The following is a 17,361-nucleotide window of genomic DNA, read 5'->3' as shown; positions in this document are numbered from 1 at the left end:
AATCCACTCACCTCAGCCTCCCAAAGGCACAGGATTACAGGCTGAGCCACCGAGTCCAGCCTGGGTTTCCATTTTTCAAATCTTTCTTTTAACACTGCCCTTAAATTTTAAAAAAGGGCAAAATGTAAAACACCTAGGGTTCTGAAATTCTAAAGGCATCACTTAGAAGTTCACTCAGCTAGAAGAGCAAGTCTAGAAAGTTTCTATAGCGATTTATAAATAGGTGGCTATTTAACAGCAAGTTATCTTGGTATGAAGGGATTAAGGAACCAGAAAAGCCAATGTGTACACAAGATACATGAGAAGAGATGAATTTCCATCACATTGTATGGTGTCTGGGAACATTGGGAGAGGACCACTCCAGGATATTAATGTCCCAGCATATTAAAGCAGGGAAGCTGAATGCAAACTAGAAATTGCAAGATCATTAATTACTGACAAGATAATCAACACATTATAAACCAGATTTGGGTGGCTCTGTATACAAAACAAAGAAAATTATACTGTCAAGTGGAATAAGTTTTCACGCCAAATTGAAAGAGGAACTGAGTAAGAAAAAGGAGTGTATTCTTGAGTTTTTCAAACTAAACCAGTAGCATTGATTGTCATTCAAGGGATTCTATATCACTTTAAATATGAGTAAGGAAGGGTTGAGATACTCTTGTTTCCCCTGTTTCATTTCCTTTTTGTGTTTCATGTCAATTAGTGTAAAAATTACTGTAAAAACTGGTGAGCACAACTGGTAGTTGCTAACACGTAGCTTACAGGAGCATAGTGTCTATGTCAGTGCATACTTTCACGACTTCCCTAAATAATTAATTTCACGGAATATTGCGGGATTGGCAATTTGTCTTCTTAGCACTGTAGAGACATCTGAAAAGACAGACTAGGCATTCTTGCCCCATAGTTTTACTAATAAGCTTAATTAGGCAAACATTTATTCTGAAGTTTGTTTACGAACCTACAAACACTACCTCCCTTCCCCACTTCCAAATTTCTATCTTGTGAATGTTTCATAGTCTTACAATTGCTGCATTTTTAAGGACTCTTTTTCCAAGTTCTGGATGAGGCTGTTTAATGATTGAATTCTACATGGATTCTGGTAGGATTGACATTTTTATATCTCCTTGGACATGACAATTAAATTGATTTTTGTATTATATAACTTCACATCAGTCAGGGAAGTGTCTGACCAGGGGAACTCCATAAGGGAGGTGGGCCAGAGAGAATCATCGCATGTCCACCTTGGCATTGTTTTCTTCAGGCGAAATCATGGGCAGCCTGGAGGCCTATAAGAAATCACCAAATGCCGGGCTCGGTGGCTCAGCCTGTAATCCCGGGCCTTTGGGAGGCTAAGGTGAGTAGATTGCCTAAGCCTGCGGGTTCAAGACCCGCCTGGGCAGCAAGACCTCATCTCTACAATAAATCAAAAAATCAGCCGGGTGTGGTAGCGCATGCCCGTAATTCTGGCTACTTGGAAGGCTGAGGCGGAAGGATCGCCGAAGCCCAGCAGGCGAGGCTGCGGTGGCCGGGAGCGGCCACTGCACTCCAGTCTAGGCGACAGAGTGAGACTCCAACTCAAAAAACAAAAAAAAACATTACCAAATGGCCATGTGCCCTCTTGAGTAGTGCATGTGAAAAGCAGGAAGGCATTCACACCTATTTCTCTTCAGTAAAATGAAAGGTTTATGGAATAATTAAATATAATAATGTCCTCACTATTAGGGTGTGGAGTTAGAGTACAAAACACTAAAAGTGATACAATCTTTCCTTTGTCTAATATTCATTTTTAGAGGCTTTCTTATTTATTTTATTTTATTATTTTTTTTGAGTTGGAGTCTCACTCTGTCACCCAGATTGGAGTACAGTGGCATGCTCCCGGCCACCGCAGCCTCGACCTGCTGGGCTCCAGCGAGCCTTCCACCTCAGCCTTCCAGGTAGCTAGAACTACAGGCGTGTGCTGCCATGCTCGGCTAATTTTTCTGATGTTATTGTAGAGATGAGCTCTTGTCAAGTTGCCCAGGCGGATCTCGAGCCCACAGGCTCAGGCAATCCACTCACCTCAGTCTCCCAAAGCACAGGGATTACAGGCTGAGCCACCAAGCCTGGCTCATTTAATTTTCATTTGGGTCTTCAACACTACTTATGTAGGAGTAATCTTCTCTGTCCCACAGTGAAAAGAACATGAACTTTGGAGTCGGGCAAACTTTGCTCTCAAAACAAAGGAAAAAAGTGAAAATGGGTGCAAATTCAGATGAGGTTGTGGGTGTGGATGGGACGGGAGTTGTGAAATTGCAGGGTTTCATTCCTAAGGGCCTCAATTTTCAGTGCAGAGGGAGGAGAAGGTAATGTCATCAGCTAAGGGAGAGAAGGACATCACTGAGGCGAGGGAAGAGCTGCTCTGGAGAAGAGGAGAGATTATGGCAGGTTTGATGTGGGCCAGTTCTGAAACTCAGCCACAATCAACAAGAGATTCCAGCTCCTGGGCTAAGCTACCGAAAACGATAAACAGACGTAAGGCAAAATGACTTATTGTAAACACAAATCAAATGTTTGGTCCTGTTCTATTAATTGAGGAGTTTCAAGATCATGCCTTTCAAAACCATGCTTTAAAATACCTAAAACAAAACAAGACAATGAGCACGGGGTATAATGCAAGATGCTCTATCAGGGATCAGGAAGGAGTCTAACCTTTCATTCCTTGAGCAGGATGTTGTGTAAGCTTGTACCACAGGCTTTCTGGGCTTTTTTATTGTAGTAGTTGTTCTAAAAGATGACTGGTTCTGAGTTCTTTTCTGGAACCTCTCTTCCCTTTACACTGGCCCAATGATCCAAAAATAATACAGATTTCTGAAACCTATGAGTGAAGAGATTTAAATGTTTACCTCCCAAGTAGCAATGAAAAAAATCAGGCCATAGGTCTGTACTCTATCACAGTGTAACCCCCACCCCAGACCTGAAGGCTCCTAGGAGCAGAAGGGCTTTCCCATTGGGAGAAGCTGGAAGCTACTCAATCTTTGTTGCTTGTCAAAGCCAAAATTTGAATTAAATCAGATGGGTCTTTAAAAAAAAGAAAAAACAAAACAGATGGATCCTTTAAAAAAAAGTGCTGGTCAGCTAAAGACTTATTTAAAAACACATGGTCATTCTGGGAGATGCAGACCCAATATAGTATCTGTAGGAGACATGCTGTTACAAATTAGCAGCAATTTCCCAAAACATGGCTAGGTCCTCGGAATGCTAAAGTCTCACACTCACTTTTCTAGATAAAGCCTTCGCACAGCATATTTTTAGGGATTTGTGAAAATTCCATCCTTTTTGCCAAGTATCTCAGTATTGAAATTTTTGTTTTGTTTGACTCTATGTGTTTTTGTATTTTTACATTCTATGACAACTTATTGTCAAACAGTTAAATAAATGCAATTGTGTTATATAGTATATCTTACAGTTGTGTCAGTAGCATTTTAATGAAGGGCTCTGGAATTTCACTGACCAGATTATAGTAATTTTGTGAATAATTATTCCACCAACTCTGAAGTTGCCATGTCCAAATTTGCAAATGATTTCAAAGGATTTAAACCTCATCAGAAGAAAAGTTAAATTTAACTCAAAATCAAACCGTCTGGTAAATTGTTGAGGTCTGCCACTTATAACAAGAACTTAACTGAGTTCGTTTTGTGAACATGGGTACTTGATGGTATTGTTGGCACAGGATCGGAATGTTTCTTTCCGAAGATAGAAGGCAACTTCTGGAAGCTATCATTTACATGCTAATTATAGGCCTAAATGGGCTATTCAATTGGTAAAGTAGATGGTGGATTAACTCAGCAACCTGGCCCACCATGTCTGTCAAGCAGGCCATGGAAACCATTCTAAAAGGCAGTGAAAAAAAAAAAAACATTTAATTTAGCTAGTGTTTCGCTCTTTAATACAATCATTTTTAACTGCACACAAAAGTTTATTTCATTCTATTCCGCAGCTCCCCACAAATCTTCTTTCCTCTTTCCCCTGGTAGAATCCTACTCGTTACGTTTGGTAGCTCTTAAACTCTGACATCTCATAAAATGAAAATAAATCAAGTCGGGCTCGGTGGCTCAGGCTGTAATCCCGTGCTTTGGGAGGCTGAGGTGAGTGGATTGCCTGAGCCCGCGGGTTCGAGACCCGCTTGGGCAACTTGTCGAGACCTCATCTCTACAATAAATCAAAAAAATTAGCCGGGCATGGTAGTGCGCGCCTATAGTTCCAGCTACTTGGAAGGCCAAGGCGGAAGGATAGCCGGAGCCCAGCAGGCCGAGGCTGCGGTGGTTGGGAGCATGCCACTGCACTCCAGTCTGGGTGATAGAGTGAGACTACAACTCAAAAAAAAAGAAAAGAAAAGAAATCACACTAATTCTTTTAAAACCTAATCTGATTTGGTTTGAGAAAATGAATTCCTGACATATGTCTCTCTACCTTCTTCTTTCCTGGGTACTTTAACAGGGTACTTTCTGGACTTTCACAGGCCAGGGGCCAGTCTGGTCCCTTTGACTAACACAGCTTTGAAACTGGGTTTCAATACAGACTCTCTTCTCACCAACCTTCCCCCTTCTCCCAAAAAAACTTTAGAAGAGAGTTAAAATTATATACTACTAGGAAAGTTTGCTCAGTTCCTTTTTAGGTTCTATTGCCTGCCATTATGTTGTTTCTAGAGAGTAGATCATCGTTTTTTGAAAGGGAGAAAGATGCAAACAAAGAGGAGATTCTATTACCCTTTGACAATTGTAGTTTTCTGAAGCAGGAAATTAGAACAGTAAAACCCTGATAATCTAGGGCATGATTATTCAGTTTGAGTATTAATCCATCTGCCTTGCATTTCTGCTCCTTTACCTTTTGTTTTGAGGACTTGAGGATATCTTGTTGCTTGATGGAACCACCACCTAAGTTAGAGAAAACTAACTCAATCTTGCTCATTTTTATAACACTCTTATTTTGAGTGGGGAAAATAAATAGTTCGAAATCAACAGTGAATCCAAAAATTGAAATAACAGATCTGAAAGTGCCTAAGCCAGGCACAACAGTTTTCTACTACTCTTGACCGGTGGTTCTCAGCTGGGGAGATTTTGTTCCCTCCACCCTACCCCTCCATGGACACTTGGCAATGTCTGAAGACATCTTTTATTTTCACAACTTGGAAGTGATGCTGGCATCTAGTGGGTAGAGGCCAGGGTTGCTGCTAAACATCCCACAATGTACAGGGCAGTCCCCTACAACAAAGAATTATCTGGCCCAAAATACCAATAGTGCTGAGATGAAAATACCCTGTTATGGATGAAAGCACATGTGCAATGTCTATTTTTAGTACAATAAAGAGTAAGCTAATAATATTGTTGATCCTTACTTGAGTGTATTCAAAATTAATTATTTGCGTATATGTTTTTATAGCTCTCCATTCACTGCCTATTTATGTTTCCAAAGTTAGTCAAGGTAGGTGTCCTCAGCAATTAATATGCTCCGTCAAAACAAACATTTTAAGGACTGAAACCTTTCCTGCACTGAGACAGATTGATTTAAACAAATTTAATTTGCCCCTAACTTTTAAGAGATTTGCATAAAATTAGGAATACCTTTCTAAGGAATATCATTTTACATGGTCCCTCATCTTTTCCCCTCTTACAAAGATATTAATATACATGCAAGCAGTCCAAGATTTTTTTCCAATCCTTACGGATGTTCAACTTGCTTTGAAATACTGCCTAAAATGAAATAAACACTGTTTTTAAATATATATATCTATAAATACATAAGAGGTTAATCCCCTCAAACATTTAGACCATGATTAATTCTCTTCTTGTCACATTCTTAACTGGACCCAGAGGGAGAGTCCTTAGGAACAGGACAAGATGTCTGGCTTTTCCTTTGTCCTCCCTCAACCAGGCCCAGTCACCAACTACCCTAAAATAACCTCTCCGCCTCAAGTAGCCTGCAAAATGTAAAATGGCGGCCCCAAAATAGAAGCTGACATTCTCAGCAATATTAGTAGTTAGGTGGAAAAGGCAACATGTTAGGCCAAACAAGCTGGTCTAATTGTCATGCTTCCTTTGTGTGTTGGAATGCTGGCAGACAACTGACAAACAAATTTGAAACTTGAGACCATAGTTTGATTCTAGTCAGTAGTTGACTGACTTTGGGAACAACATGTGGTCTGGCCTGGAGCAGTGACTCACACCCATAATCCTAGCACTTTGGGAGGCAGAGGTGAGAGGATTGCTTGAGCACAAGGGTTCAAGATCAGCCTGAGCAATTTGGCGAGACCTCATCTCTACAATAAATTAAAAAGTTAGACAGGCCCTGTGACATGTTCCTATAGTTCCAGCTACTTGAAAGGCTGAAGTGGAAGGATCACCTGAGCCCAGCAGGTCAAAGCTGCAAGTAGCAGTGAGTGTGCCACTGCACCCCAAGCTGGACAACAGAGTGAGACTCTGACTCAAAAAACAAACAAACAAACAAAGGCGTGGTCTGGCTAGTGTTCTAAGTGTGGCAAAGCTCTAAGATAGAAACAACCTAGTGGCCTGCTGTTGTCCAAAACATCTTTACCATTTCATTCAGCCCACTGTGGCAGTTCACAAACTGGGATACGCAAAAGGAACCAGAAGGGTCCTTCCGATAGTATGTTCTGTAATGTAGAAACGCTGCATATCTGATGTGTCCAATTCAGGTAGCCAATAGCTACACGTAACTCTTGAGCACTTTCACGTGTGGCTAATGTGACTGAATGAATTTTTAATTGTATTTGATTTTAATTTAAATAGACACATGCACCTAGTGGCTACCACAACAGATAATGACAATTTAGGAAAATAATAATGACTAACTCATTACTCCACAACTTAATTGTAGATATCCTGATTTCTTTTTCTTTTTCCTTTTTTCATTTCTTTTCTTTTCTTTTTTTTGAGTCAGTGTCTTGCTCTGTCTCTCAGGCTGGAATTCAGTGGCATGATTACAGCTCACCACAGCTTCGGACTCCCGGGCTCAGGTGATCCTCTAGCCTCAGCCTCTCAAGTAGCTGATACTACAAACTTTGAGGCCCCATGCCCTGCCAGATTTTTTGTTTTTTGTTTTTTTGTACAGACAAGATCTTGCTATGTTGTCTAGGCCGCTGTCAATCTAATTTTCTTTAACTACAAGGGCGAGGTCCTTGTGGTACATTTGGGATTTGTTCCTCTGATCAAACAGTCAACCAAAGTTTTTATCTGGAAGTTTTGAGAAGATTGTGTCATAATTTGCAGAAGAAATGTCCCGAGCTGGGGCAGATAGGACACTGGTTCTTCTACCATGACAATTCACCTGCCCATACCATGTGGGGTGTTCAGCAGTTTTTGACCAATAACAGCATGAGCCCCATGCACCACCCTCCCTATTCACCTGATTTCACCCCGAGAGACTTTTTTTTGTTTCCCGGGATGAAAAAAGTCATCAAAGGGAAACATTTTGCCCATGTGGAAGAGGTGAAACAATAAATGGCAGAAGCACAAAAGAAATAAAAATTGGCCGGGCTCCGTGGCTCAACCTGTAATCCCAGTGCTTTGGGAGGCTGAGGTGAGTGGATTGTCTGAACCCGGGGATTCGAGACCCGCCCGGGCAACTTGGCGAGACCTCATCTCTACAATAAATCAAAAACTAGCCATGGTAGGGTGCGCCTGTAGTTCTGGCTACTCGGAAGGCTGAGGCGGAAGGATCGCCGGAGCCCAGCAGGTCGAGGCTGCGGTGGCCGGGAGCGGCCACTGCGCTCCAGTCCGGGTGACAGAGTGAGACTCCAGCTCAAAAAAGAAAAGAAAAGAAAAGAAAAGAAATAAAAATTGGCAAGTTCAAAAACTGTTTTGAGCAGTGGAAAAATCATCTTGGTGTATTGCATCAACGAGTACTTTGAAGGTGACTGAAGTTTAAGAACAAATACACATTTAAGAACAAATACACAATTTTTTATAAATAAATTCTGTTTTGAGAGGGTCTCCTCTCATATTTTTAGATGAAAATAGATATGATACTGTCTTATTATTTTAAATACCTTTTTCTTTTTTTGAGTCAGAGTCTCACTCTGCCACCCAGGCTAGGGTACAGTGGCATACTCACGGCCACCCCAGTGTCGACCTGCTGGGCTCTGGCAATCCTTCCGCCTCAGCCTTCCAAGCAGCTGGAACTACAGGCCTGCACTACCATGCCTAGCTGATTTTTTATTTATTGTAGAGACGAGGTCTCACCAAGTTGCCCGGGCAGATCTCGAACCGGCAGGCTCAGGCAGTCCACTTGCCTTGGCCTTCCAAAGTGCTGGGATTACAGACTGAGCCTCCAAGACTGGCCAAATAGCTTTTTTTCTTAACATAATGAGAAGAATACATATTTATACCACTAAATAATGTCCGTAGGCTATCAGATCTAGTGATGGGCCATTTCTTAAATTATTGTTCTAAGCCGGGCTGGGTGGTTCAGCCTGTAATCCCGCGCCTTTGGGAGGCTGAGATGAGTGGATTGCCTGAGCCTGTGGGTTCGAGACCCGCCTGGGTAGCAAGACCTCATCTCTACAATAAATAAAAAACTAGCTGGGTGTGGTAGCGCACACCTGTAGTTCTGGCTACTTGGAAGGCTGAGGCGGAAGGATTGCCGGAGCCCCGCAGGCGAGGCTGCGGTGGCCGGGAGCAGCCACTGCACTCCAGTCTGGGTAACAGAGTGAGACTCCAACGCAAAAAAAAAAAATAAAATAAAAAATTATTGTTCTATAATTTATTTAGTTTCTCTATTTTTAAAATTTGAGGCGTTTATTTGTTTGCCTGCTTGCTTATTTGGTTTTAAGGTCATTGTAAAATAATACTATAGTAAATATGTGAAAGTATGTAATATTTCTCTTTAAACTATATTGCCATGCCAAATGTTTGAGTTTTATACAGATAATGATATACATGGTGAATCATTTCATTACCACATTGAAAAAATACTTTTTCACGATACTTGTGAAAAAGGCACCTTAAAGGTGCCAAGAGAAAAGAAAGCCAAAAGTTTCTCTCTGCATCACAATTAATTAAACAAATTATGAGACAGATTAATAGTCCTTTTCATATGACAATAAAAATTGCTAATATAATATAACTACCCTCAGGACTGATAACACAGACCTTTTGCTTTGCAAACAGAGGTATAAGTTTCCAGTCCTAAACCCTGTAAGTAAAATATTTTACATGTTCAAATAATCTCTAGAGTCTACAAAGCTGGGAAAATTAACAGAAGTATACAAGAAAACAAACAAACAAAAAACCATACCCTGTTTTGTTTTGTTCTTTGTAAATATACATAGTTATATATTAACATAGTTATATATACAAGCTATCCTTTTTAAAATAGAAAGCAATATGAATATAGTACAAATAAACAACACATTTTATGATTAGTAATTATTCTGAAGATCTTGGTAAGACATTTTATATTTTACCATACCGTTAAACTGTCAGATGATTTTAAAATATTGCTTAAAATAATTCTACTTTCTAACAAATCTGATTATCAAGGAGCAGAAAGACCCTGCTGATAATACAAATAAGTTTAAGACATAACATTCTGAATACTAGAACCTAAAAAAAAATCAAATGTTATTATTCATATAGAAGGTTTAACTTCTGCTTTATTATCCTTTGTCTTTGTTTGAATTAAGATTTGAAACTGAGGGATTAAACATAGACTATATGAGCTTATGATACTTAAAAATGGAGTTAAATGGTTCTCTTTGCTCGTCCTCTGTATGAAAAGTAGCCTTTAAAATTGGCCTAATGGACATAAAAGAAATCCAAGATCTTTCTCTAGCACAATAAATTTAATAATGTATGGTATGGATTTGTTTTTCCTACACATGCAGCAATAAAAATGTTTGGACTGATAAAATAACTGCATTTAGGACTTTTATTCGTGATGCCAACTGCGAACACATATCTTTGTTTTTGGAAATGAAACTTGAGAGTCTCCAGATGGCAAGTCTATAGGATTTGGTTCACAATGTGAATGAGGCATCTTGCCAGAAAGTCATTTCCAAAAAATCAATAATGTTTGTACTGAAAATGTTTGAAGAATGCTTAGAAAACTATCAACTCTATATGCACTTCGTGGATTATCTGGGGAAAATATTTAAAACCTGACAAGCTTTTCTCTGTCACCCAGTTAACCGTTTACCTTCCTTGCTATGACTGTCTGTTCTTTAAAGATTGCCACTAATTTCAGCATGAATGTGCACAATACATTATTATGAGATTGACTCTGCTCAGAAAAATGATGACAGTGATTCCATATGTAAATGACAGCCATTCTTCATGCCGCTGTAGTCTGTTATTCATACCGGCAATGTAGAGGTATTTATATGAGTTTGCTTACGCATGCCTGCTGTGCTAAGTACATCCCAGGTTGCTGAGCGTTTCCAGTTCTCAGTGAACAGAATTCACAGCTTTCTTTTTATGAATTGCAGGTGGTTTTCATGAGCCTATGCAAAAGTTTTTGGGACTGTGGGCTGGTAGCCCTGGATGACATTACAATACAATTGGGAAGCTGCTGGTCTCTAGGTAAGAAGGCATCATTTCAGCTCTCTTTGTCTCCCTGGCCCGTTCATTCTTTTCCTGTTTCTCTAAAGGACACAGACATTTAATCTGTGCTATTTCATCCTTTGCTTTTTTTTGACAAAAATGTCTTCTGCAGAGCTATGTAGTAGGCTTTGGAATGTAAAATTGATGACCCAAATGTAATATATGTCTTTGTACATGTGACTTAATCCCTTTATCCTCATCATAAGGAGTTAGTTACTTAATCCTTTTATCCTCACTTGAATGTTGGGAATAATACATACATACTTCTTAGCCTAAGACATGGCACAAAACAGTGCTTTAAAAACAAATACTGGCTGAGTACAGTGGCTCATGCCTGTAATCCCAGCACTTTGGAAGGCCAACATGGGAGGATTGCTTGAGCCCATGAGTTCGAGACTAGCCTGGGCAATATAGTGAGACCTCATCTCTACAAAAATAAAAAAATAACTCAGCATGTTGGGACATACCTATAGTCCCAGCTACTCAGGAGACTGAGATGGAAGGATCAACTGGCCCAGGAAGTCGAGGCATTGATAAGCCATGATTGTACCCACTGCATTCCAACCTGGGCAACAGATATCCCCAACTCAAAACTAGATACATAAATGAAACAAAATAAAAATATCTTCTATAATTATTACTATTATTGTCTCATATAAATGCAGATTTTCTTTTTTCTTTTTTTTTTGAGTTGGAGTCTCACTCTGTCACCCAGACTGGAGTGCAGTGGCACGCTCCCGGCCACCGCAGCCTCAACCTGCTGGACTCCAGCGATCCTTCTGCCTCAACCTTCCAAGTAGCTGGAACTACAGGCATGTGCTACCATGCCCGGCTAATTTTTCTGATTTTATTATAGAGATGAGGGCTCGCCAAGTTGCCCAAGCGAGTCTCGAACCCGCAGGCTCAGGCAATCCACTCACCTCAGCTTCCCAAAGCGCTAGGATTCAGGCTGAGCCACCGAACCCGGCTTAAATGCAGATTTTCAAACAATATTGATGAAATTCTTATTTCACAGATACTTGCTAATCATATAATTTTTTTTTTTTGAGTTGGAATCTCACTCTGTTACCCAGACTAGAGTACAGTGGCCACTCCCGGCCACTGCAGCCTCACCCTGCTGGGCTCTGGCGATCCTTCTGCCTCAGCCTTCCAAGTAGCTGGAACTATACACCTGGCTAGTTTCTTTGATTTATTGTAGAGATGAGGTCTCACCAAGTTGCCCAGGCGGGTCTCGAATCCGCGGGCTCAGGCAATCCACTCACCTCGGCCTTCCAAAGCTCTAGGATTACAGGCTGAGCTACCAAGCCCGGCCTAATTTTAAACTTTCAATAAAATAAATATTTTCTAAGTAAATTAAATTACCGTGGAACAATAGACCAAACATTGATGAAAGTGACAAAATAAAACCATGCTAGCAAGCTATGTGTTGGACATTACATCTAATGAGGAAATAGTGTGCACTTCACCTCCGGTCATTAGTCTACTTCCACTAATTACCATTGCATCCTAAATCATGGGGTGTCTATTTCTTTGACACACAGGCAAATTGTGGTATCAATCTGACACGGGAGAACAGTCTCCATGTTTATTTAACTAAAAGACAATTTGTTTTTAGTCCTTTGATGTGTCAGGCGCTGCAAGGACAACACAGATTTTAAAAATCTCTACATTCAAGGCACAGTAAAGAGAATGAGGCCTCCTTAGCTACTGCTTGGACCTAAAATAAAATGAAGTTAAATAGCGGTCACACGAGAGACATAAAAGACAGGCTATTTACTAATATTCTAACTTGCTTTTGAAAAAGAAAAGGAGTAAAAAAAATTTTAAGACAGACTATTTATTAGACAAATATGCTAAGAATCTAGATGTAGGGAGGTACAACTATGTTTAGCCAAGGGAGAAGGCCCCAGTAAGTCGGGAGGTTGCACCATTCTGATTATAGTAATTATTAAAGCTACTGAAAATAACATTCAAAAACACATTTGATTTTGAAAAGCAAAATAAAGTTCAAAATAAAGCTTCGCAAAATGGCAAATTCTACTATTTATTTGACTAATAATTTTTTTTTTTTTTGAGTTGGAGTCTCACTCTGTCACCCAGACTGGAGTGCAGTGGCCACCTCCGGCCACCTCAGCCTCGTCCTGCTGGGCTCCGGCGATCCTTCCGCCTCAGCCTTCCAAGTAACTGGAACTAAAGGCATGTGCTACCACGCCTGGCTAATTTTTTTTTTTTTAAATTTATTGTAGAGATGAGGTCTCGCCAAGTTGCCCAGGCGGGTCTCGAACCCGTGGGCTTAGACAATCCACTCATCTCAGCCTCCCAAAGTGCGGGATTATAGGCTGAGCCACCGAGCCAGCTTAACTAATAATTATTAAGAACTTCATGTTAGAAATGTTCACTTTTCCTACACCATTTCATTTAAGCCTCGCAAACCCATGAGGGGAGTACCCTTAGTATTCCCACATTACAGATAAGAATACTGAGCTCAAAGAAATGAAGTCATTTGCTCCAACAGCTATGCCTGCAGAAGTACATTGAGCTTGTTCATATTCTCACCCTTCTCCAAAGCAACTATAGAGTTGTTATGAGCACACCCTGTACTCATCCTGGGTTTCTGAAGAAAGTTCTTGCACTATGCAGTTTTATTATCTGCCATATTTTCACAAATGAAATCTTCTTCCAATTTTCAGAGCTAATTTGCACAAATAAATTCACAAGTCAGAGAAAAATTTCCTTTCTTCAAGTATTCCAATATTTTAGATTGAGATTTCTTTTCTTTCTTTCCTGCTTTTCTTTTCTTTTCTTTTCTTTTTTTTTGAGTCAGGGTTCTTACTCTGTCACCCAGACTGGAGTACAGTAGCACCCCAGCTTCAACTTCCTAGTCTCAGGTGACCACCTCTGCCTCAGTCCCCCGAGTAGCTAGGACCACCAGCATGCATCACCACACCAGGTTTATTTTTGTTGTTGTCGTTTTTGAAGAGATGAGGTCTCACTATGTTGCCCAGGCTGGTCTCAAACTCCTGGGCTGAAGCAATCCTCCCACCTTGGCCTCGCAAAGTTTGGGGATTACAGACATGAACCACTGCACCCCACCTAGATGTAAATTTCTGGTTATTCTCTGCCTCTGTGACAGGACCCATGGTGAAGCGCACCCTCTAGCTGGAAGCCAGGGCTCTGTGTAGGTGAACCACTGACAGGGGCCACCTCTCCATTGCATGGAGCATGGCCAGACAACACTCATGCACACAGAGGGGCTGCTGGTAACACAGATTCACTGAATGTGTCTCAGCAATTTCAACACCTGCCATTTTCTTGTAGCGAGACTTCCACCTCCACCTGGAGAGTGTACTTTCGAACAAGATGAATGTGCATTTACTCAGGAGAAAAGAAACCGGAGCAGCTGGCACCGGGGTAGAGGAGAAACCCCCACTTCCTACACAGGACCAAAGGGAGATCACACTGCTGGGGTAGGTGAGTTATGCCACATGGTGCTGTTTCCTAAGGAAACCTTCAAAAATAGCATTCTAGGGATTGCTGACTGCTTTTTGAAATGTGCAAACGTATGTCTTGTGTCTAGAATGAACACACGTGTGATTGTACACACAGAGGATAATTCAATATGTACATTGAAAACCATTCCTTCTGTTTATTGCAGTGCTTATGGATATTGCTGCAAAAAGGATCTAAAGGGCTTACAAAGACATGCAGATATAACGTAATTAAAAGTACACTTAAAAATCTAAGAGAAAGAGACAAAAGAAGTGGGAAAAAGAATTTAAAAATATCAAAACTGGAGCCACGGCTGAGGTCTAGTATACAAAATGTGCTGACAGACAAGGGAGAAGGCATACAAGTTTGACTCCACACTTTCTGGTAGCTAAAACAAAGATGGAAGACTCATCTGTGAAATATGATTCACAGCATCCTTAGGATGAAAACAGAAGGAACAGTCCCCTTGAGTTGTAGGCAGTAAGGGGATGCATTTTCTGTGAAAGATGCACAAACTGCAATAAAAAAAAATGGGGCAGACAAAGGAACTCAGGAATTGAGAGGAGGATGTGGGTGGAATTAACTAATCTAAATAGGGGAGTCATGATAGGACTCATCGAGAAGGTAAACTTGAAAGAGTCAAGGTAACTTGCCAAGGGTATGTCTGGAAAGACGTGTTCTATGTAGAGGAAACAGTCAGCACAAAGCCCTGTAAGTAGAAGCATGTTTAATATGTCTTAGGAACAGGCTAGTTTAGCTGAAGCAGAGGGAGGTAGGAAGAGAGTACTAGCAAATGAGTCATAGAAATAATGGTAGGCCAGATCACAGAGGCCCTTACAATTAATCAGGTCTTTGGATCTTGCTCTACCTCAAATGGGAAGATACTAGAGAGTACTGAGCTTAGGAGAGAAGCAATCTGACCTGATTTTATTAGGATTGCTCTGGCTATTGTGCTGAGAAAAGACTGGGGTGCAAATGAAGCAAGAGTGAAGTCAAACAGCCCTGTTGTGAGGATGCTGCAGTTAATCCAGATGAACAGTGATGGTGAATTTGACTAAAGATGGTGGACAGTAGATTAGACTGTGCAGTAGCAATGGAAGTGGTGATAAGTGATCAAATTCTGGATATATTTTGAAAGTGGAACCACAGAATTTCATGATGGATTAGATAAGAGTAAGAGAAAAAGAGGAACTGGAGCATAGAGTTGTTGACAATGAAGTAGAAATAATTGAGTGGATAGGTTTGTTGGAATGATCAGGAGTTCAGTTTTAAACATGTTAGATTTGATATACCTGATAGTATCAAGTAGGGATGTTGAGGAGACAATCTGATGTTCAGGAAAGATGTCTAAACTGGGAGTTGTTGGCTTATGGATAGAATTTAAAACCTTGCAATGGGTGATATCTCTAGGGGAGTGTATGTAGACTCAGAAGTGGACCAAGTGCTGAGCTTGGGGCACTCCAAACTGAAGAGGTCAAAGAGAAGAAGAAGATCTAACAGAGAGGACTTAGAAGAGTAACAGTAATTCTGATGATATTATATTAAAGCCACTCTCAGAGTGCTTCTAGGAAGCAGGAACTCAACATGTCCCTTCCCTTCCTTACCTTGTGTTCACGACCTCCTCTTCCTTGGCTTTCTTTTTTAGTAGCAGTGGCTGTTGCTGCTTCCTCAATTACTTCCATATGAAGCTGCAACCGAAATTGTCCCAAAAGTGGCAGCAAGAGTGTTCCCACAAGGGAGTGCCCCAAACCATCCAGAGAAGGAGTCAATTGGGATTCCAAAGAAAGAAGTACTATACGCCAGTGTGATCAGTCCAAAGCATTTATTAGGGAAACTTTACTTACAGAATGGGTTGCAGCATCCTCACAACAGAGACTAGGTATGTCTGTAACAAATGAGTCAAGGTATAAAGTTTTATGTGAGAATTTAAGAGATTTGTTACGGCCAGGGCTAGTTTCTTTCCGTATTCTGGGCAACAACCTAAACACCTTCATCAGCATGTGGTAATGTTCAAGGCTCTGGCTTGGATTCAAACCTCCAGAAAAAAATGTATGAACCATGTAGCTGGACCAATCCCAGAGGGGTCAGGCCACTCAGTGTTTCTCTATCAGGACAAGAGAAATAGCAGGGGGATCTTGGGAACCCTACATCATGCCAGTCTAGTTATAGGTACTTAATCTTTCTATGTTTATATCTATCTTATCTTCACGGTTGGATTTATTTTTTTATTTTAAAGACGTGTGGTACACACAGGATTAGGTATATGAGTGAACACCGTACAGGTCAAGTTCGGGCCTCCCTTTAGTCCCCACTTTGCCTGGTTTGAGATCAGGTATCCTTACAGATGTTGTGTCCACCCCTCCCATCCCTTTCTTATAGTATTATGGTAAATGTTCAGGGTTCACTTATGAGTGAGAACATGTGGTACTTTGTTCTTTGTTTCTGTGATAAGTCACTGAGCATTATTGACTCTCAATCCATCCAAGTTGCTGTGAAGTTCATATGTTTGTCCTTCTTTATGGCTACGTAACATTTATTTTATCCAGTCCAGGTTTGATGATGAGCAGAACAGTTGGTTCCATGTTTCTGCCATTGTGAATAATGCTGCAATAAACATGCGTGTGCAGGTATCTTTTTTGTAGAATAATTTGAGTTCCTCCGGGTATATTCCCAGTAGGGGGATTGCTGGGTCATATGGAAGGTCAATTTCTAGTTCTTTTAGAAATCACCACACTGTTTTCCATAGAGGTTGAACTAGTTTGCATTCCCACCATCAGTGCAGAAGCATTCCCTTTCCTCCGCATCCTCACCAGCATCTGTTGTTGTTTGTTTTATTAATGATGGCCATTCTTACTGGGAAAAGGTGGTATCTCAATATGGTTATGATTTGCATTTCTCTGATGATTGGTGAGGCTGAACACTTTTTCATGTGTCTGTTGGATCCCCACATGTTTTCTTTTGAGAAGTGTCTATTTATATCTTTTGCCCACTTTTTAATGGGGCTGTTTTTTTTTCCTTTCAGCACGTTTGAGTTCCTTGTAGATCCTGAATGTTAGGTCTTTGTCAGATATGTAGTTGGCAAATATTTTTTTCCATTCTGTGGGCTGTCTCCTCACTCTCTTAATGATTTCTTTTGCTTTGCGGAAGCTTTTCAGTTTAATAAGATCCCACTTGTCTATCTTATCTCTTATGGCATGGACACCTGGAGTTTTAATAAGGAATTGATTGCCTACTCCAATTTCTGTAAGGGTGTCTCTTGCGTTTTCTAAGATTC

At 40.6% G+C, this 17,361-nt stretch overlaps 1 protein-coding gene across 1 annotated transcript in view; it reads left to right on the top strand.

Annotated features, from left to right (window-relative positions):
• Positions 1-17,361, top strand: part of MAMDC2 (MAM domain containing 2) — a 175,881-nt gene that overhangs the window by 128,227 nt on the left and 30,293 nt on the right. Inside the window, exons 10-11 of the mRNA XM_008060050.2 lie at positions 10,484-10,577; positions 13,917-14,069. Coding sequence (XP_008058241.1) covers positions 10,484-10,577; positions 13,917-14,069 — 247 coding nt within the window. The remainder of the gene's footprint in view (positions 1-10,483; positions 10,578-13,916; positions 14,070-17,361) is intronic.

The sequence above is a fragment of the Carlito syrichta genome, unplaced genomic scaffold, assembly GCF_000164805.1.
Source record: "Carlito syrichta isolate Samal-C Ts95f unplaced genomic scaffold, Tarsius_syrichta-2.0.1 Scaffold304493, whole genome shotgun sequence".
NCBI lineage: Eukaryota > Metazoa > Chordata > Mammalia > Primates > Tarsiidae > Carlito > Carlito syrichta.
Note: the sequence above shows the minus strand (reverse complement) of the source record. Positions and strands in the feature narration are given on the sequence as shown.